This window comes from Pelecanus crispus, chromosome 3 (assembly GCF_030463565.1).
Source record: "Pelecanus crispus isolate bPelCri1 chromosome 3, bPelCri1.pri, whole genome shotgun sequence".
Taxonomy (NCBI): domain Eukaryota; kingdom Metazoa; phylum Chordata; class Aves; order Pelecaniformes; family Pelecanidae; genus Pelecanus; species Pelecanus crispus.
Window position 1 is genome coordinate 109,141,750 of NC_134645.1, and position 23,183 is coordinate 109,164,932.

General features: G+C 39.4%; 1 protein-coding gene across 1 annotated transcript in view; it reads right to left on the bottom strand.

Moving 5' to 3' along the window:
- Positions 1–4,738: 4,738 nt before the first annotated feature.
- The window catches only part of DLGAP2 (DLG associated protein 2), a 325,523-nt gene continuing 307,078 nt past the window's right edge, over positions 4,739–23,183 (bottom strand). Inside the window, 6 exon segments of the mRNA XM_075706970.1 lie at positions 4,739–4,957; positions 6,443–6,460; positions 7,296–7,448; positions 12,049–12,140; positions 21,372–21,787; positions 23,010–23,095. Coding sequence (XP_075563085.1) covers positions 4,739–4,957; positions 6,443–6,460; positions 7,296–7,448; positions 12,049–12,140; positions 21,372–21,787; positions 23,010–23,095 — 984 coding nt within the window.

A 23,183-nucleotide genomic window follows, 5' to 3' on the forward strand; every position in this document is an offset into this window, starting at 1 on the left:
TGTTCTGGAACCTAAATTTGATGCTTTTCATTCCCTGCCTACACCCCGGGGAGACGGTATGAGCATTGCCTTTGCCTCTTCCTTGCTCAGGTCTTCTTCTTGGCTCAGCGAGTCTTTGCTTCTCCTTCAGCACAGGCTCAGACCGCAGGGGTCCTCCCGGGCGCTGGGAGGGTGGTGCGGAAGGAAACTCCCTGGCAGCGTGGGGACAGGCGGGAGAGCCCCCAGCTTTCCGCCGCGCTGGCTCGCCAGGCTACGGGCAGGGTGACCTGCCCCAGCTGCAGCCCAGCCTGGAGTTTGCGTCAGCTAATAAAGCGCTCGGAGCTCCTTCTGGATGAAAGGCACTGTATAAATGTGGCAGCCTGTCAGACACCAGGAAGCACCTCTCTAGACATTAAGGGGTTTTCTGACATTCCGCACCTCGCATGCAATTTGCAGGTGGTACCGCTACATCGTAAGATGCTCTGGGAACGGTAACGGGAGTAACGCTGCTTCACATTTCATTTAAGCTGTCTAATGCTGAGGCTCCTGCTACACAGGATTTTGCAGCTTTTCAGCACGCACAGCTTGACACCTGGAGCTGCCGGACCAGCTTCACATCCCAAATTGACATAGCACTTGATGGGTCAGAGTCCGGTGTGCCCCCTGCCACCGGCGCCAGCGCTGAAACGCCGAGGAGGACATCAAAGCCACCGAGCGGGCAGGGCAGGCTCCAGGCTTTGACCGCAAAGGGCTGAGATGGGCCGATCTGGAGGCACGCTGCTGCGGGCGCAGCGGGGCCAGGCTGGACCCGCGCGGGGAGGAGCTGGCGCGGGGCGGCAGTGCTGCCCAAGGGTGCCGTGGGGCCAGGAGTCTCTCACGGGCATCGCTCCCAGCAAGGCATGAGGAGGCTGCGGGTCCCGTAGGGCAGCTCGTCACATAGCACTTATTTCTTTTCCTGGCAAAACCACCCAATGACCGAACGTTCCCTCACTCCATACGAGATGCAGTGCTGAAGAAGATGAAGCTAGAGTATTAATTTACTGATACAGCAGGTCATGGGCTTATTTTAAAACAAATAATTTCTACTATATTAAATGTTTTTATATATATATATATATATATATATATGAAATCCACACACCTTCCTATGCACGCTTTAATTCCTTCCTGATTGATCTCAAATCTAACATAGTGACAAGGTTTAATCATGAATTAAAATGTCATTTTTTGGAACTTAACTACACAACATTATTAGTCTTTGCACGCTGCCAAAGGCCATTCTGATCAGGTCGACAAGAAATAATGAAACACTTCATAATGTACTTCACCAATTTACAAAGAATTTAAAATCTAAAAAAATATACAAAGCAAAAATAAGTATGGCAAATATCAAATTTTACCAGTCAGGTCTTTTTCTTTATTTAAATTTTCAGAATTCTGTTTATTATACTTGTGTTTTACAGGCAATGAAGAAATGAACAGAGACTTTCTATAATTTTCATCTGTTAAAATAAGTATTAGTCCAATTAATATTCAGTTAAACACTAGACTATTTTGCTATATCCAGCTGTTCTGTGTGGGTCTATACCATGAAGTCTCTAAGTGGAAGGTATTCCACTTTCTCTCTTTATGTTTATTTATGTTCCTCCTACATTGTTTTTGTAATTGAGTTTTATTTTTATGATGTGGGGTCCGATTACAATTGATCTGTCTATACGTTTATTAAAATATCACATGCTGTGTTTGCCATGTCAGGGAATGAAGCAATTTGACTTTGATTTATTTGCAACACAAGTATGATAAGCATAATGTTATTTTTCTAAACTAACCAGATCTACAATATGTAAATAGGAATGGCTTATTTGCCTTTAATGATAGAATGTTACCTGTACAATAATTTAATATATTGCACTTTGAAATGTAACATGCACAGATAACATATTATCAGATTTTGCAGTAGGCATCTAGTTTACTTTTGATTCTTTCTTTTTTTTTTTTTTTTCCTGGAGTAAAGGTGGAACAAACAGAAATCGTAGATATCCAAAGCTTATATTGAATGTTTTCTCGTAATGGCATGGGAAATGTAAAATACAGGGTTGGCGTCATTCATGCTGGCCTATTTTTGCCTGAGAACATCCAATAAAATTTTAACATATTAAAAAACTATCAAAATATGATTCGAAAATTAAAGACTTATATGGACTGTTCCACGTCAGCATTATTAGGTCAGCTGGGATCTAAGCTTATCTGTAATCTGTTGTTTTTACAATTTGTCTTTATAAAGTCTGATTACTGGCAGGATCAAATACAACTTGTCGTAATCGCATGACCTGTTGCTGAAGGTGGGGATTTTCAAGCGAGTAAGTCAAGTATGATTTACCCTTGCAGTGTACAGGAAAATTAGATAAAATGTATCAGCTGCCATATATATATATGTATGTATAGGGGTGTGTGTGTCTATTTTAAATTTCTTAAATCTAGGAAAGACACTGGCTTTAGTTTTGTGTGGATATTCCTAATTAGCAGCTCCACGTTAAATAAGATACCAGTTTTCAAGATTAAAGATGCCAATGTCTGCAGGTATGTTTGTATTTAAAATAGGACAACAAATATAGGAAGTAGCATCAATGTTGTACACTACCCAGGATTCAGCTCTTTCCTGAATAGAAAATGCCTTGAAAACATGAGGGATGAGAAATATACTGTTTTCATCTATAGAAGAATATTTCAGGGATTTATTCTTTTTTTTTTTTTTTTTTTTTTTTTTTTTGCATTTTTGAAGGATATACATTCGTCTTGGTTTTTGCTTCCAAATATAGTTTAAGGCTATTTGGTAAAGTATATACCAGATAACAGGCTCAATTTACAGGGTTTTCTCCTCACAGAAACTTCTCAAAACTTCACCTCTAAAGATTCATATCTTGAAGCTAAACATGCTTTATCAGCTGTGCTCCAAAGACAGAACTCATGCTTAATACTACACAAGGTAGGAAAAAGAGAAGGAAAAAGAAAAAGAAAAAACCCAAAAGAAAACAGATTGGAAGAAATGTCAGATCTGCATAACCTACGATACTTCATGTTTTCAGTCATCCATCAGGCTGCAGGGTGCGTGGGATTCAGATTTAAAGTGCTCATCAGGTGAAGAACCAAAGTGCTCGAGTATAATTAAATAGCTGTTCTGCCTATGGCTAAATACTTTGCATTTGTTAAAGCAGGTAAACAGGGGGTGTGGTAGTTGGGGCTGTCTGTCTCGCTGGGTTCAGGCTGTTTTGACCTAAAGTAGTGTTCAGTAAGATTCAAACCTTGGAATCGGGGGCTGTGGGTTACTCATCTTATTGCGTCCTCACCTGAAGACTTCTAAGTGCTGGGTTGCTTGGTTGGCTCTAGAAGGTAGGTGAAGTGGAATAATTCTGTCTTAATTTGTTTTAAATTAAAGCCTCTTGACTGTGGTCGTTACCAACTCTCTCTTCTGATAATACGAGGCTTGAAAATATATTATTTTCCTTATATTCCATGGCTGGAAATCACTTATCTCTTGAGTCTTGGTTTTTTTTTTTTTTTTTATGTCTGAAGCAAGCAAGAAGCTTATTCTTGCCATAAATGATACTGCATAGAAAAATAGTTCTAAAAAAAAAAATACAACTGTAAACCACAGTTCACCTTTACCTTAACATAACCATTTAAACTTAGATATACTTACCACTCACATTCATATTTCTTAAACTGTTTACAACATCACAACTGGCATTTTAAACAAGCAAGATTTTTTTTTTTTTTTTGTCAAGGATACCCTGGAAACTCAATTGATATAACATTTTGAGAGTTTGAAATATTACATGTAGCACAGCTCTTGAAATGAAAGAGAGAAGGTTTATAAAATAAATGTTAACACGTAAAAGAACTGTTAAAAATGCGATGAGTGTTCCAAAGGAGCGAGTATAACTTTTTCTTTACACATCTTGCTACAGAAGATCTAACTTTTTAAGGCTTCCGTTTTCCTTTCACCCATCACTCAAGTCCTCTTGCATTGTAATTTTGTTTATGTTTCAGAGTGTCGTTATACTGCTAACAGCAAACGTTTCTCAGTGGGCATTCCCACCGCCACCAGACTTGTATGCTTCTTGGTTTCTGATGAACTTTGGAGTTTTGGTGGCTGGATATCCCTGTTCATCTCCAGAAACTTGACATGGCATGGGAGGCCTAATGTTATTTTGCAGTAACAAAGATGAGAAGAGTGGCAGAGCGCATGGGTAAATATGTTAGCTGGGTTCTAGGAAAAGAAACTGGAGGTCAGAGAGATAAATGGGTTCTTTCTTTCCTGCTCTTTACATTTGTAGCACCTTCTACTTGGATTAGCTAATGCCTCTAGTGAATGGTGAGATGCACCCATTTATAGTTTGTTATTCTTATCCCTAATTATCACACATTTTATAAAAATATAAATAACAAAAAAGTAAGCTGGGTTCCATCTCAAGAGGTGTTTCTTGTTGTCCTCTGAGAATATATTGGATAAGTCAGGTCTCGACAAGCCCTATCCATTGTAGCTGATTGTAAGTCAGACAATAAATACAAAAAGAAGTCGTTCTTGCAGTGAGCTCAGCAAATTCTGAGGAAATCAAAAGCATTCCACTGTGCTTATGGCACAAAGAACACAACAGCAAGGGCATATTTAGTGGAGAGAATGAGACAAAAATTACCAGGTAAGTGACAAACTGTACAAGCATTTTGTTTAAAAAAGGAACTCTGCAGCATTCTGTCTTTAAAGCCGGGTTTGAGCCTCTGGGATATATATCTCGATGCTGTCTGCACGCTCTGTGGCGGAATTCTGCCGGAAAGAGGCTGCTCTCTTAGCAGCCATTAGCCGTCTTCTAGCTTCTTGTCGCTGTCTGTCGGGTAGGTCCAGAGATTTTTCTCTCGTGATAGGGAATTTTCCTTTTGGGGGCTTCTTTGGTACAGGAGGAGGAACCTTCCTTTCTTCCTGCAATAGGGTATTAAAACTGAGGGTGAACTGCGTGCGGAAGGTAACGTCAGCAGAGCATGCAAACTGAGGACATGAAATGCAAAATACTGGGTACATACATCAAGCATGCTCAATTTGTGCTCACCAATCAGCTGACTAATGGATTACATGAACAGCTACCCACTCTAGGGACACTGAGAAAACCCTGTTGCTTCAGCAACCATTACAAATTCTGTAGTCCTGTGACTTGAAAAAGACTACACTTCCTTCTACTGTCCTTGCAGGTATCCTGCACATGCAATCTGTGTACCTCACTTTCATATGAATTTGTTTAATTTTAGCTGACACTATTACATTCATTATAAAAAGAAACACACACTGGCTCTCCAATAAGAATTCAGCGCATCTGTGTGGTCTGATCAAGTGAAAAGACTGTCTAAGTTTAGCAGGACAGGATTTTTAATTAAACTAATCATACTGAGTTTAGCCTCAGCTGGATATGAGATAAGCAGCTGTGTATACATGTCTATTAGTTTAGTCTCCTCTATGAATTGCTAAATGGAAACATGCAAGCACCAACCAGAGGGAGAACATAGGGCTAATTGTTCTGCTTGCCAGCCTGGACCATTTTAAAGAATATTAAATTGAAGAATTATTAATTATAAAGTGAGAGTCAGTATATTTTGGTACCGAAGTAGCTGCAAATTGCTCTGCAGGTTTTAAATCAAGAATTGTTTTGAAGTATGAAATTGATATTTTACTCCGTTTAGAGACTGTGAAATATAAGGGCCTTAAACAGATATTGTAGAGTCACAGAATCATACAACAGTTTAGGTTGTAGGGGATCTCTGGAGGTGATCTGATACAACCCCCATTCAAAGCCCACTTGACATTAGATGCAACTCTGAAGTTAAAGCAAGTTTTTCAACATCATATTTAATACTGGACTGAATAGCCCCCAGGACGGAGATTCCACAACTTCATACGTATAGCATGGTTATTATGATCAATCTTTCTGCTATATCACTCTTAAAGCAATAGTAATAGTTCAGCATATGGGCTGTTCCTTATGGAGAACACAGTTAATTTGATGCACAGCAGGATTCAGATAATACAAAAATTGAACTGATGTGCATATGGTTTACACACTCTTCCTTGTTTGGTTTTTTTTAAAACTAATTCTGAGTCTACTACCAAAATGCATTAGCCAAGACTAAATAAATAAGGTTGTTTAAAAACATAGTTCTACATTCTCAACTCAACAGGAACAGTGCAGCAGCCCAAGATGTTATTCCCCATGACAGGCAGCTCTTCCAGTCTTTATTTTCTCTATTTCCTGTTTTCAGCCAGGAACATAAGGGCTCCATTCCTGTTGTCCCATCTTTTTTTTTTTTTTTTTCTTTCCACTTTTAGTTATTTCCCTCTTAGGAACATCACTGTAGCTGTCACTATAATAATTTCTTACTTCCAGTTGTCACTAGTAAGCAAGAGTTGCAAACTCACCATCCACCAACCAGTTGGCTGAAAATTAAAATCCAAGAGGAGCATGAAGAAATGAAAGAGTTGTCAAAATGCCTCCTAATTCCTCCCAAACCAAACAAGTATTCACCTGAGGCCAACAGTACTGACTCAAACCAAATGCTGTCTTCATCTGACTGATACAATAATCGGCAAGGATAGTGGGATAATTAAGGTGAGGGATGGAGCTCTAGAAAGGGGAAAGGCAGTTTCAGAATTACATTGCTTTTATGGGCAATTTGCCAACTTTTGGTTTGTAAGCATTGTGGCTCGGGTGTCTCCCAGGTGGTGGAGTTGCAGGGCAGAGGTGCAGGCATTTTGCCATAAGTACTCTTTGTCCCCCAAACTTTTGTGGGCCAAGCTTTAGTTTGATCTACGCTATGTTTTGCCACATGCTTTTATCTCACTCCTGTTCTAGTATCAGTTGTGTTGTGTAGGCAGGATTAAACCCTGTAGTGCTCAGGTTTGAACTGTCCCAAATGTAGCAGAGTGCTGACTTGACTTTGATTGAATTCTCGGGCTATTTTTCTCAGTCTGAATTAATCAGAACATATTTCAGTTCTAGCCTTTAGAATGTAAATCCAAATAATGTGAACAAAAGTGTTATGGAGTGGACTAACTTAGCAAAATTAATTTTATTTGTTATAGAATTCAGCTTAATGTTGTTAAAAAGAAAAAAATCCTCACATCTGATGAAGGTTTTCGTGTATAAATTGGGCCATGCCAATTAGATATTTTCTAGGGTTAGAAACCTATTGTGTTTTACTATTTTATTTAACACAAGGACACTGCAGGACTGCAGATGGGGAGTAAATGGTATTGTCCATGGTCTGCTTACCTTCCTTTCAGGTGATTCTATTATTTTCCACTCATTGAGTTTCAACTGGTGCAGTTCATCAAACTTCATGCTGACGTCTTCAATTGAGAGCTGCAATAAGTCCCAGAAACCTGCTAGGTCCTGGGAGGTTGGTCTCGGCATGGCACTCGGGTCCTGTTGTGCACAAAGGAGAGAATACAAATAGACCAGGAGGCTTTAAACAACCTGCTTTGAGGCAGGACAGGCATCACGCCAGATGACATTGCTACAGTGCTGCTCAGTGTGCTAAGGCTTTGCGCGCTTTACAGCTGGGAGCTGTGACTGGGAAGATGTGCCTCCTACACAACCCAAACATGAATGAGTTGGATGTCACACACAAGCCTTCTTGAATCCGTGAAGCCTGGGAAGTTCCTTAGCACCATATGCTGTGCTGACCTGCAATTCTAAAAAGGAACAAGCTGACAGCCTCTGCCTGCTGATTATTAAAGGGAAAGGTTCATACTCTAGCCAGCCTGAAGTCTTTCTGGTTAAACATTACATTCATGATAGCTGGTTAGAGACAAAACACCACCATGAAGAAGTTGTCAGCTTATGCTAAATTTGATGTTTACATTGTCTTGCGTTTTCAAATGTATACATAAGGTATAAAATCTTGATGGGTATGTTAGGATTTCGTTCTCCAGGGGGTCAAATCACACTCAGGAACTGGGAAGGCACTATCCCCAAGTACTGCAATTAAGTGGCGCTATGTGCACAACACTTAATGGAGCAAACGTTAGTGGTAACAATTAGCAAGATGACCCTTCATTTGACTATCAACCTGATGTCTGTGCTAGATAAAAATCACATAAAAAGGTAGTATACAGACTCTTAACCCAATGTTGTCTGAGCATTGGTACTAGTTCAATGAGACAGGCTTGCTGGTTCAATGAAATAGAGTTTAACTGATAAACATCTCTGTGAAGATGATGGAGAAATGTGTCTTCCCTTCCAGGGCACGAGGAAGCAGTTAAGATGGTCTACACAATGGAGCTGGGACAGATGGAGTTGAATCATAGAATCATAGAATCGTTTAGGTTGGAAAAGACCTTTAAGATCATCCAGTCCAACCATTAACCTACTCTACCAAGTCTACTCTAAGCCAATCAAGGGTAGACTAGACTAAACCATGTCCCCAAGTGCCACGTCTACCCGTTTTTTGAACACAGGCCAAAGTTTTTTTGAAACCAGGCCAAAGGGACTCTGGATCTCCCCCCTCCTGGGCAAAAGCCATAATGACTAGTTTACTACATTAGAAACACTGGTGTTATTGCTGAAGCAAGGCTCTGTGCCCCATCTTTTATAAATCTAGTGGACAAAGGCATTTTGCGTATTGAACACAAGCTCACACAGTTGCCTAAAAACTGGGAGATAAGTCAGCATTTCTATTGAATTCCTCCCTTGAATTGCACATTTCTAGGGGTCTTACACCAGGAGTTGCTACTTCAACTTGGGTTTTCAGATGCCACTGTGGGACATGAGTGTCTGGTGCTGGACATGACAACATGCAGTGTCACGCCTATCTAAACCCCTTTGGGAATCCTGGCCAAGAACCAGCCTAAAAGCCTATCCACTTTGAAGTCTTCTTGACTAGAAGATGGTCTCCTTTTCATAGGGAGCTTCAGGGACTTAACAGAGCTGGCCATATAGATTATAACAGACTTCTGGGAAACATGATACAACTCCAGATTATCTTTCACTGAAAACAACTTGATTGGGTATATCCCAATTTACTGCAAAACCTTTTAAAATTTATGTCAGTGCTATTAGTTACTCTACAGAGGTCAATATCTCAGGCTTCAGGAACCAACTCCCTGCGTGAAATTTGTCAGGACAGTCCCACAGCAATATATATCATATTGCAATCTGTTCTCTCCAGCCTGATCTCCTCAGTCCCTCTCCCCAGTTTCCTCTAAATAGCCATAAAATGATGCCACTCGTTGAAATGCCATTGCCTTCTGAATCAAGGCTAATTGCTCTTCTGTACCTTTGTGTGCCCCACTGCTCATCATGTTTGAGAAGATCGCAGCCTCCAAGAGGAGCATGCGGTGCATTGTCTGGACACAAGAGGGCTGCCTCCTGCTGCTATCACTTACGGATCCGCAGTCCACGGATAAACGCTGGCACAAATGATTACTATTACAGCTAAGTAAGTTTTGAAAACAGTGGCTTAAACCTGCTTCTTCTCGGAAGCTGCTCATTTATTTGTGTCTTATTTGGAATTCAGCTTTGCAGCCCTCCTTCTGAAGGAAGCCTAAAGCAAGCAAAAAGTAGCTAGCCGGTGCTCGAGCCACTCTGTTTTTGCCTGCAACCATGACATATTGAGCGATGATCTCACGAGCTGAGCAGGATCTGTGCCGACTAGAGAGTATAGAGGAGGACACGTCAAAGAAAAAACCAGGGTGTTACAGGACTTAATGTGAATAATGCAGAAGGGAGTAGTTACTAATTGGTGATGGGTTTTTTCTAGCAGTTAGCGGCAACAGTACACTGTAGAAGACAGCCAGCCAGATTCCTAAAAAAAACTTTATCAAAGCTTACATTTTTATGAATTTACCCTAAGTGAGAGTCTTTGGTAAGAGATCTTAACCCAGAGTATAATCAGATGCGTCCCTTGAAGTTCCCATGACTCCTTAGAAAAGTCCACAGGCAACAGGTGAGTTTCCTGGTTAAATTTCAGTTTGAGGAAGTATATTCCTCTTTCTAAGCCCTTGCTGCGTTTTGAATTGGCAGAAGTAAATGCCGTTGTTCTTTGCCCTACATTTATGCTTGTTGTTGTTGAACACTGCTGAAGAAACTGCTGTGTGGTAGCCCTGTAAGTGCCAGATGTTTTCGAGCGGGGGAATGCACTAACTGGCCGCTATCTGGCAGTGTTCCCAAGGGGCACCAAGATACTGCCTTAGGATCATATGGAAAGCCTGCTGTGGATACGCACTAAGTGACTGTTTAACAACAAACTCTGTCATTAGGCATAGGAAGAAAAGCCGTAAAACATGAACGAGCTAAAAGTCCAGTTCTGCAGTTGCTGCTTTCTGCAGAGCCCATTGCTGGTTTAATGAAGCTGAAGAATATTCAGAGCCTACATCTTCAGAGTGGGATAAAGCTGCTGTTACAGAGTTCAAAGGTTTATTATCCAAATAAGAAGGAGAGAAATAGAATCTTGCCAGTTTTTTGGTCACATTGTCTGCAAAGCTGTAGATTTCTCCGTGTGCTCCCATTGCTCTTGCAGCAATGAATTATTCACACTTTCAAACAGCTGACGGCTGTGCTGAGCAGGAGCTGTGCTTGTTATTACAGTAATGCTCTCGAGCACAAGTGCTGGACCCACTTGAAGATAAATGAAGTGGAGTGGAGGTTAGGCTCTCCAAATCTTAGTTTGCATAGCTTAATCAATCAGGTAATGGAGGGCACTTTGAAATTTGTGGCAAGAAACTTTTAGACATTGATGAAGATTTCCTTCTTTGGCTATGAAACAAATGACTAGATAGGGAGCACACATGATGTATTTGATATTACAGGCATGGTCATCTCCTGCTTGCCTGACTTTGCATATTTCCTCTGTCATTTTGTAACAGCTATTAAAATTCTTGTTTTGACAGAGTCTTTGAAGTGGATAATTGGATCCTTTCCTAATGAGGACCATATATCTTATAATTTTCTATCAGAAGGTAGGACATTTTTGGCATGACTTTCTCAGTAATATTTGATTGCAGTTTCAGGAATTCTGGATGTTTAACTTTATGGATGGAAATTAGCAAGTAGGTCTCTGCAGGATGAACGTTTTGCCTTAAAAAGTTATGTGGCAAATACTAACAAGTAAAGAAATGTATCTAACCAGACATATAGGGCATGTCTGCTGTCATGCATGCAACAGCATTCAGCACTTTTAATATATGAGGTGTAAGGTCAGTCAAAAGGTGAAAGTTATACTTGATTTTCAAGTGAGCTGAAGAAAGTAGGTGCTTCACCACCAGCCATAGCTAGAAGAATTAAATTCTTCTATTGATTAGTATCATCTTGCCACAATGTTTGTATCACTGATGGCTGCTGTCATATTAATGAAGATAACATTTGGAATTGAATTAGTCTCTAATGAACTTCCAGAACAATAGCAGTAACTCTCACAAGTAATATACTGCATCTGTTCCTTTAGCCCTAGGACATCTTATATATAATTGGCAATGCAAATTATGAAACCCAATTTAATGAACATTATGTATATTCCCATTTCCAAGATCAGTCCTATTTTCAGGTAGGTAGAAAGCTGGATCATGCTATTCTGCTATTTTACTATTCTCCACTTACTGTAATGTGAAAATTTTCTCCTTTCTTACCAGGAATATAGTTACTATTTTAGGGTATTACAAAAATAAGGCATAATATTATGTCTCAGAAAACTTGCATTTGTTTCCTTCTCATCTTTTTCTTTAATAAATACAGGAAAAAAAGAACAGACAAAACACAGCCAGATTGAAATTACTGAAATTACATGTTTGCTTTGACAAAAATATGTACTAACACCATACTTAAGGATTAAGTTAAAAAAAAAAAGAAAAAGAGCAGTAAGACAAAATATGAGACATGAAAATGATGTTTCAGAATGCTGCTGTTTGGGTATGCTACGCTTGTTTTTGTTGTTGCCTTTGAAGTACAAATATTAAATTCTAAAATTTAAAATTATGTTTTGTATGAATAGCCTTAAACTCTTCAAGAATGGCCAGACAAGGTGACTTACCAGATTTTGCTGACAAAGCCAATAAAATTGCTGGAATTTCTGGGACATGAGGAGCTGAGCACTTCCAACAGCACTTCGGATCTTACCTAGGACTAAGCATACAGACAGGTTATTACCAATAGATGTCTTTTGGCAGTAAATGCAAAATCCAGCTCAAAAAATATGTAGCTGAAATTACTGTTTCTTTTATATAGGAAGTAAACATTTTGTTTTGCTGTTTGTGATTATATACATAAAATATTTTTGAAAAAGATGGAGATATAGGAAAGGTCTGTGGCACATTACCCTTTGGCAATAACAGATGATATATTAATAACTCAGAACAGCTAAGACTGTATTTGCTTAACGAAGTAGAAAAAACCAAGGGAATATAGACAGCTTCCTGAAGTGGGCATACTGTGCTGGTTTTGACTGGGATAGAGTTAATTTTCTTCATAGTAGCTATGTATATAGCTACATAGTATGGGTCTATGTTTTGGATTTGTGCTGAAAACAGTGTTGATAATGCGGGGATGTTTTAGTTGCTGCTGAGCAGTGCTTACACAGAGTCAAGGCCTCTTCTGCTTCTCACTCCACCCCACCAGTGAGTAGGCTGGGGGTGCACAAGGAGTTGGGAGGGGACACAGCCAGGACAGCTGACCCCAACTGACCAAAGGGATATTCCACACCATATGACGTCATGCTCAGCATATAAAGCTGGGGGAAGAAGAAGGAAGGAGGGGGACGTTTGGAGTGATGGTGTTTGTCTTCACAAGTCACCATTACGCATGATGGAGCCCTGCTTTCCTGGAGATGGCTGAACACCTGCCTGCTGATAGGAAGTGGTGAATGAATTCCTTGTTTTGTTTTGCTTGTGTGCACGGCTTTTGCTCTAGCTATTAAACTGTCTTTATCTCAACCCACGAGTTTTCTCACTTTTACTCTTCCAATTCTCTCCCCCATCCCACTGCGGGGGGAGTGAGCAAGCTGCTGTGTGGTGCTTAGTTACTGGCTGGGGTTAAATCATGACAGCATACATACATATGTTTTCGAGAACAATCTTAAATTTCAAAGTAAATGACACACACACACATTTAGATTTGCTTATGTAAACTGAAAACTGCTAAAATAGTCTTGCCTCAAGAACCAGTTAGACGCCTGTTTCCTCTGATGTCAAAGGGAGCTTTACATGTACCTTTAGATAATATCTTCTGGTTCTGCAATCACTAATGACTTCATTCAGTTGTGTGGATGATCCCTGCATGAGCTCTCTTTATCCTGTCTGTTCTTATGTTATAGTGTAATGTATTAAAGTTAATACATTAAACTATACCATAAGATACTCCTACCATAAGGATGAGATCTTCAGAGGAATCACGTCTCTGTGTGAGAGACTCTCTTCTCAGGAAAACACACAAAGACCTAAGCACAGGAGCTTCAGACAAAGTGGGACACAAGAGGGTGCTCCAGGACTTTGCTGAATCGTGATCAGCCCCCATGGTTCGTTGGGCTTTCCCCACTGTCAGCATACTTGCCATTTACAGTGTGCAAAAGCACTGGGAAAAGGGACCAAATTCATTTACTTGACTTTGCTTCCAAGAGTCATCTGTCTAAATCAAAATTTCTGGATGCTCTATAATCAATAATCTGGGCTCACCAGCCCAGCCATGTTAGGAACTTATTTTTAGATGAGCTGAATCTCTTCCTGGAGATACCTATTTCTTTCTATTGACTGGAGTGCCTAAGGGGACTGGCTTATCCCTAGAAAACTAACTCCTCCTGGACTCCCACATTTGCTCAGATAAATACTGTATTTTGGTAGGTAGCAATATACTTTCCTACACTCCTTCCCACACATCCTTTCCTCCACTTCCTTTCCTCCACATCCACCTCTATGCTGAAAAAGCAACACTTTAAAAAGCATTATAGGCTGGGGTTTCAATGGAAGATTGATTTTATCTGGAGAATTTCCAGATCTTTAAATAATGTTTAGGGTAAAGATAGAAAGAGGCAGTGGTAGGGGTGAGACAGGAATTACTCTGACATCTTTTAATTCAATTTGAGGAAGCCAAATGGATAATTCAAACAGGATGCAGAGGGTGGAATGAAGCTACAATAGTACAGCAGAACTAATCTGCAGCCTGTAGTATAGAAAACATTAAACTCTGGCAAGGCTTAACATTTTGTTGTTATTTAGAATAAGTATAGGAGGGGACTGAGTGGCATGTGAAAACAGTATTTTGGTAGTAGGTATTACATTTTAATTCTGCTTTCTCCAGACCAGTGAAACATCCGCTTAACCACAAGTGGCAGCAAGGCATAATTTGGAAGTTTTAGGCTCCAGTTCTGTGGAAACATACGAAGTCTGTAACTTTATAAGCCTATGTTAATATGTAGAGCTGTGGTTCTCAAACCCTATTCCATTTTCTGTTAGACAAGCAGTACAGCTGTGCCACAACACTAAATTAAACAGCAATATGCATAATTCATCAGTCTTGTGTGGCACCCATTTCTGAAAGGGTTCAGTGGTTCAGGGCTGCACAAGCAATTCACTGGGGTTTTGTTTTCGTTTTGTTGTCCAAATGAAAAAAAAGCATTTTGATTGGTTTGGGGTTTTTGATCACCAAACCCCTCACTTTCCTCTACGGAGTTATTTGCATATGGAAAGCAATGTTTTGGATGTTAAAACCTGAACAAACATACAAAAAACTAAATAAAAGAAGAAATGTTTCATTTGAACTGAAACAAATTGCTTTGATTTTGTTTTCAGCATTTTTAATAAAGGCAAAGACTTAAGTGACAAACAGCCTTGTATCCTCCTTTTCCCTTGGTGCTCTGTAGCTCAGGACATAAAACAAACTCCCAGTGTGGGGTCAGAGTCCCTTCTTTGCCAGGCTGGGGAATTGCGCTGTAGCAGGTCCCTGACATTGCCACTCAGTCCCCTCCTATATTTATTCTAAACAACAACAAAATGTTAAGCCTCGCCAGAGTTTATTGTTTTCTGTACTACAGGCTGCAGATTAGTTCTGCTATACTATTGTAGCTTCATTCCACCCTCTGCATCCAGTGCTACGTTCAACTATTTACTGGGCAGAAAGAGACTGAGAATGACTCTGTACGCTGATGGTTGTAGTGCTTGTCTCATAGTGAGTAAAGTTCTGTTTTAGTTTCCTTTGCTGAATTTTATAGTTCATAGCTCAAATACATAGCCTGAGTAAAGGACATTGGTTCTGCCCTACGGCAGGAATGTAGATTTTGACAGAATCTATATATGACTGATATTTTCTAGTGAATCTCACAGTTACCCCAACCTTCACATTAAATAAACATTTTTTTTATCTTCATTATCCTGAAGGATCATGTCAACAAGCATGGGTGATTTAAAGCCCAGTCAGACCAGACAAGACTTGGGCACTGGCAATGCAGCATTTTGGTGTGATACACATCCATTGGGGATATAAGACAGTGGTTCTGGGCTACTTGCATGTGTCACTGAGTCACAGTGGTGAATACACATGTAGAATCACAGCCCTACCATTTACTAAAGATCTAACTCTATTTCTGTTTCAGTAAGTAAATCAGATGTAATAAAACATAGAAGTTAGGATCTCTCATATTCATGCTACTCTGCTTTGCTGTAATTAAATTAAAGTATTAAAACACTTCAATTCATAATCTTTAGCACAATATTAATAGACAGCCAAAGCCTTGTTATTAATTTCATGCATTGGGGAATTATTCTGATGAGTGCAGATTGATTATCTCCATGAAAGAATGATGAATGTCAAAGACTGGAGAGATTGAGATGTTTGGTGATGCCTAGAAGATTTTGCTTGTAAAGAAATGATGATAAAATCTACCAACACACATAAATATATGTAATTTTCATATAATCCATACCTTCACTGAGGTAATGTTGTATTTACTTGAGTGTCAGGGAAGAGCCACACAACCTTAATTCTGCTCCCTGAAGCATATGAAGCACTCAATTTTTGTTATGTGGTCTTGTATGGCTTCTACTCTGAGGACACACAAAACCCTAACCATGACTTCAGTAGAAGCAGACTCAGGATTTATACCATGGATACAGATTGTGTAAGTTGCATGTATACAACATGTACAATTAACACAATGGTGTCTTTTTCTCTGCAATAAGCATATTACAAAATTGCAAGTAATATATATGTGTTGTATTGCTTGAGAAATGCTACAAAATCTTGTAATTGAAAATGGTTTCATATCACAAAGGTAGAGGGGGAAAAGTTAGATCTATATTGATGAAACCAAGATCATAGTCTGAAGCTGTAACTCTATTCTTGACAGGTTATAAAAGCTTTGCTCAGTTGTGTCACTGCTCCACCAGCAATGAGAAACTACTAACAATCAATCTGCTTCTGGCATTCATTACTGTTTATTTAAATGATGTGTTTTAATTTAAATTTTCATTCCATTTGATTGTTCCATTTTTTTCTATACTCGTAAATAAATTGCTCCACACACACTCTGAGAAAATATGCTTGGAAAAAATATTCAAACTGGCATTTAGTTCATCCTCCTAGCTCAAAGCAGGGCATAATATTTGTCTAATCTCTAAACTTAAATTAATAATCTTCAGAAATATATGTCCTTTTCACTACCAACAAAACAAGTAGGCGTAATAATAAGTGTATAATGTTCAGAAAGAGACGACATTTTAGGACAGCACAGCTACCAGTTGGCAGTGCTCTGGAGGGTAGGTAGGGCAATGGGATCCTTGTGCAGTAAGTGGGACTTGGTGCAAATTCACTTATAACCTAAATGGAGTTGAGTTCAAAGAGGAGAAAATTTGAGCAGAACAATACAAATGATAGGAGAAATTCTCAGATTCCACACTATGGGACTGTCTTTTATTGACTTCAAAGACTGTTTCAGGGCAATTAAGACATTCTGTAGTCATATGCAACACTCCAAATGTAAATTTCAATAGCTCCTGAAGGATAAGTTTGTGAAAAGCATTAGGAAATTATGTCGGTAATTTCTCTTTGGTTAAAGGATAACCCGTATTTGGTCAAACACCTACAAAAGCTTTTATGGGTGATTAATTGACGAATATACTAACATAAATTGGTTGTGAGGGTTTTTCTGGTTTTTTTCCAAAGTATGGGAGATTTAACTCTATGTTTTCTGTTGCTATTCAGCCATTTTACTAAAGCCCTTGCAGTACTGTGGAAATATCAGCCAGAGGATTAGCAGTTAAAATCCAGCATCCATGGAATGAAGGGGTAAGGGGAGAGCAGGGCTCACTCTCTCTAATGCCTTTTTTATGCTAGAGATCACTTTACTATGTAGCTATGCCAGTAGAGCTCCTAACCATAGAATCATAGAATCATAGAATCATTTAGGTTGGAAAAGACCTTTAAGATCATCCAGTCCAACCATTAACCTACACTACCAAGTCTACTCTAAGCCAATCAAGGGTAGACTAGACTAAACCATGTCCCCAAGTGCCACATCTACCCGTTTTTTGAACACTTGATGAAGAAGATACCAGCAAAACAACCTTTCTGCTGGCATAGTTCATACTATAGTTAATATTTTTGCACCTATCTTAGGATTTTTATATGAGAGTAAACTCTGTCTGACTGTTCTCCATTTGACTTGTGTACTGAAACATTTCAGTGGCCATGCATGTGGCATTCAGAAGCCCAGCATGTCTTCTGCTTCCCTCTGCCAGACCTTGCCTACAAGCTGTGGGCAGGGACTGCAGCTCCCTGCCGGGCTTGCCTGCTCTCCCCCTCCCTGCGCTCATCCTCCTGCTCCCATCACAGAGCTCGCAGGCAGCAGAGTCTCGGCCCTCTTGGTCTTCAATAGCTTTGTGACAATTGAGAGTATTTTTCTTGTCATCACCTACACACCAGTAATAGCCAAACACAATTTTCAGGGTGTAAAACTGAAACTCCAGTCAGCACCCTTGAGAAACACATATCTTTGCTTGAAGGTACCCTGCTAGTGCAAATGATCAGATGACTTACCCTGGGAACAGTTACAGCCACATATATATGTTTTATATATATCTATATAAGGTATAATAAACACTGAGAACACAAATAACTGCCCCCACAAACAATATATGAACTTTGCAGAGACTCCAAAATACAATTCATGGCAACTGACCAAATAAACAAATTCTGTGAAAAGAAAGAGAGAAAAGTTATTTTTGCTGCAATGATTATCTTCTTTTCTAAGACCTGATGAGTGAAGTTCTTAAAACAACATTATGGGAGAAAAGCTACAGTGAAAGAAAAAATCAATACTGCAATCAGACAGCTTTCTGTGATCTCAGGGCTACTGTGCTAACACAGAAAATGAAATTGTTTTCTAAAATGCAGTTCTATTTTAACTCTTCCTGTGATTAAAACAAAATAGAAATGGTATCATAAAGGCAACCTGCTCCTATGAGATGCAAAGCTATATTTGGTCTTCAGGTACAATTACTATACCCAGGCCAAAAATAAATGATTCAGCATTAACAATGACAGTTTGAATGTGCAAACTTTGCTGTGAACTGTTTTGGGAATAGTAGCTCCTGCTGGAAGGTGGAAAAACAGATTTAGTTGCTTCTGGCTCCCCCATTTGCGTGTATTTTCTTCAGGGCACTGCCAAATGCTTAAATATGTCAAGATACATTTCATGCTGGGATATCATTAAACTTTAGTTCTTGTGGTTACATACCTTTCAACCTCCATAGCTCAAACTGGGGATACAACATGTGTCAAAGACTCAACAGGAAAAAAATTATTCACACTGAAATTTTAAAATGCTGTGAAGCTCATTCCCTCGGTGAAAGTAATTCTTTCATAACTTCCTTTTAGTTGATATAAGCTATATTAGGTGAGGGGATACCATTTCAAAGATAATGTAATTTGGAAATTATTTGAGGAAGATCTCTTGAAATGAGTAACATAAAATGGAAAATCGGAAGTCTGGGTGTCACAGACTGAAGACAAAAATCTGATTTTTCATATGCTACGTATTCTATAATAATTTCTTTAACCTATTAGGGAGGTAAAAATGTTCCCTCAAACACAAATAATTAACCCATTTTGGTTAGTTTAAAAAGGGGATTTCAAGGTTCCATTTCAGTTGTGTTTTACTAACTCTATGTCAGGGAAATGCTCTTTCTTTTTCTCTTACAGGGTAGACCCACTCTGCAAACAAGGAAACATAAAATCCTGATATTCAGTTTTGTTTTCTGACTGAAATGTTCCAGATGAAAAGGGTGTCACTAACTCTGAATATTAATAAAAATTACTGAAGTCCATTTTTTCTTCATGTCCTCTGTACAATTTACTGAAAACTGTCTTCCTAATTGCCATTTCCCCGTGCAGCCAGGTGTTTCAGAGTATTTCTGGAGTGCAAGAGCATAACTTCACATGGTGGGAGGAAGGCGGTTTTGCACCTGGGAATGGGTAGTCAGCTAAAATCAGCTCCTCCAAGTTTTCCTAACATGGTACACAGACAGCTTCGTATCCCAGAGAATAACACCGCTAACTCCCTATCTGCGTCTCCGAGTGAGGAAGGAGTACTGACGTGAGAGTATTTCCACTGCTCATTTCATGTGGTTGCAGATTTGATTAGGGCTGTGCATGAAGAAGTGCTTGCAGAGAGAGGAGGTAGGAAAAGCTCACCCCTTGCCTGCAGACTTCTCAGTGGCCTCCTAGGAAAAGAGAGGGGCTGACTGCCTGGGTGTTTCTCCCCTTGCTCCCTAATAATTTTACTCTTTCCAAGGAGATTAAAGTCTTGCTCTTTGAACTTCTGCTTCAGATCGTAAACACTGATGTCCCCACGTCAGTAACAGGCAACTTTGGAAGTAGGTGCTTCGGGATGCTTAATAATGGCAGAGAAATGTCAGTATTCAGCAGTGCAAAGATTTGGGGAATTGAAAAATAAGACATATATAGTAAAAAGAAGTACTGAAAAAAATAACCATTATGAAAGAAGGCTTGGAAATCCTCATACAGGCTAAGCAAAGCAAAATATTTTATTATTCATACTTTAACAGCCCCTAGGAGGGTATTAAAGTCTTCAGAGTATCAATGCAAAGTGAAAATTCTCAGCTCAGCTCTGCCATGATGAAAATAAGGACAAAAACCTACACTCCAGAAAGCACTGAAGGCTGAAGGAAATAAAACAACCTTATGCTCTCTCCCACCCCAAATCCTATGTTGTTACTTGGCAGACTTGTGCACAATATAGTGGAGAAAATCACTGTAAAATAAAAAATGATGAGGTAAAAATGTAGACATTCTTTCTTTTAAAATGGTGAGCACAAGAAATAGAAATTGGCTTTTTAGTCACCATGCAGGTCTGGCTCAAGATCTGAGGGTAGATCATAGCCAGAACTCATTGAGGGGGAAAGACGACGATCAGGAAAGAGTATTCGGAGGCGATGGTGAGACTTGTGACAGTGCAGGAAAAGATGCTAGTAAGAAAACTTAATATGAACTAATTTGTGATCTGAGAAAATCTCAGCTGAGACAATAATTCAGATTGGCAGGGATTGAAATATTTATAAAACTCAGCCTGAAGAACAAGGATAATTGACCTCAGAGGGAATCACAGGGAGCTGGCTACTGAGTGCTAGGACCACTTTGATATATTACTATCATTAGTGCTGGCTTGGATCTTGTTCCAAAATAGTCTACATTATTTTTCACTTTATCCCATCACTCCTTTCAAGGTGTCCACAGGACATGAGAGAATAATAATGATTCTTGACAAAATTGTAATAAGGAAATGCAGCTGAACTATCTGATAGTGCGTATGCCTGCGTAACCGCAGAAGTGCTTTAACTGCTGTTCTTGCCTACTCTTTTCTGTTCTTCCAACAGACCCTTTATGATAGGCAGAAGCGCCTGTAAAGGAATGAAAACATTTTAAAAATGGCTGTTCGTTAATAAGAGGCAAATTCACAGGTTTCAGGAAAATAGCAAAAAAATGTCACATAGGACCACCTTGTGTGCTCTGGCAAAGGGTCAAGCACTGGAGCCATACAAGTGAGCAGGAAGAATGTGTTAGAGTTGGAGTTGTGGATGGAGCTGTTGCACCATCTGAGCCATATTTAATACCAGACTGATCCTGCGCTTGACTCTACAGTTGGCTCCTCAACTACTTCTACAAAAACTTACTGTGGGAAACATCAGCTTGCACAGTCAGTTCCAGGACAGGGGTCTTATATCTAATGGTTCTGTAGATTGTCTTTGGTACTACAAAATGAGTAAGGAAAAACTACAGACCACAACTTTATCCTAACAGGTCTCTTATGCTAGCAGACATCTATAAGAAAAGATACTGAAATGTTCTTACTTTCTTCAGAAAGATCATTTTCTTCTGCTTCTCTTTCCATTTCTTTACACCATCCTTCCATTCTCTTAGTTTCAGTATGTAGCAACTTCATAAACCAAGATCCGTCCCGTCGACAAGGAGACATTCGACCAGTCTCTACTGTCTCAATGGCTGGCTCTAGCCAGGGTTCTGGCGGTGGAAGGTTTGAGGTGTCAACTGGTGTCCTATAATCTTCTCTGTAACTGAACAGTCCCTGTGTCCGTACAGTTCTCACTGCGCTGTATTGGGTGGGTGTGCTGGGCTCTGAGTGCTGCTGGAATGACGAGCCAAATTGAAGTCCCTTGTCCTCCATGGTGATGTGTCCTGGAAAGCCCTCCAGTTCCAGGTCAGCCTGGACAGCTGCTGTTACACTGTTTGAGCGCTTGAAGCGTCCATGTCTTGGTGAAGAGGGAAGAAAGAAAAGAGATTAAGACATATAAATACATATGTGATTATATAGAGTCACAAAATAATGTTTCAGTGAATGGATTCTGGTTTTCTCCTTGGACTTTATGCTAAATATTTTTCCTTGTGCATCTCACTAAAATAAGACAAGAGTAACAACAGAGAGGAAAACCAAAATACATATTGGCACAATTGATCTGAGCAAAGATACAAAGGAAATAATTTAAATTATCTCTGGAAGCAGATATTGATTTATTCTCATACTATGAAATACCATGTATCATTACTAAATGAACTGGAAATAACTAGCAGAATTGCAGGGTTACATCTCCTGACAGAAGTCTGTAAAGTACATGTATAAAAAAAATTCAAATATTAAGAATTGTAATTAGATAAAATCTGAAAATCTGCTAAGTTAGGACTGTTGAGAATTCTTTAATAAAAGAAAAACAGTAACAGCAGGTTTAAGACTGTGGTATTTTTACTTGCCTCATAGGATGGCCATTAAATGTTGATTTGCCGTTGTGATATGCCACTGAATAATGACATTTTAGAAAAGCGTTATGTTAAAAAGTTAGCTAGAGAAGTAAAGATTATTTGTGAAATCTTTTCACATCTGAGCCTATTGTTTCAAATTACTTCTAGTCAATGACGGTAAAAGGCAATTAGCAGCCAGGTACTGTCTGACAGCTGCTGTGAAATGAAATAATGGTCCCAGTCCAGTACCTGCCAGGGATAACCTGTGGGTTAGTTAGTACATGGACCAGCAGTTTTACAAAGCTAGAGAAGGACTGAACAAGTGTAAAAGCTGATTCTAGTTAAGGATAAAGGTACCATGGGTTACACTCTACCCATAATATTCCCCTGCGTGGACTGGGAAAGCCTGGATCAGCATGAGGGGTCCTATCGAAGGAAGAGTATTCCAATATACGGCTCTTTGTATTTGTCCTGCCACTAATGAAATTATATTAATCCACTACTTTCATTTAAAACTTTCACTTCCTTCCCTCCAATTAAAAACTGGAAAGTTAACTAAATATTAAGCAACTGCTAAGTAATGTCTACAAATTTTACCAAATGACCAGCAGGCATATAAGAAATTTGGCTTTGTGAATTATTTAGGGGCAGCACTTGCCAGATGTTTGTTATTAATTCTGTTTACAAATGTGCATTGTGTTATGAAAGACTACAGATTTTTGTACATGCTTGAATTACCGTTTTTCATCTTCCACTTGTACTCCAACAGAGTGGTATTCCCGTAGGCCTCTGCTTTCAGTATCTGAATCAGTTGCTGTTTCCACCTAATTCAACACAAAAGATACATCTGCAGAGTGAGCACCAACAACTCAGCACTATTTCTACCTGCACTCATTTGAAATTAATTATATA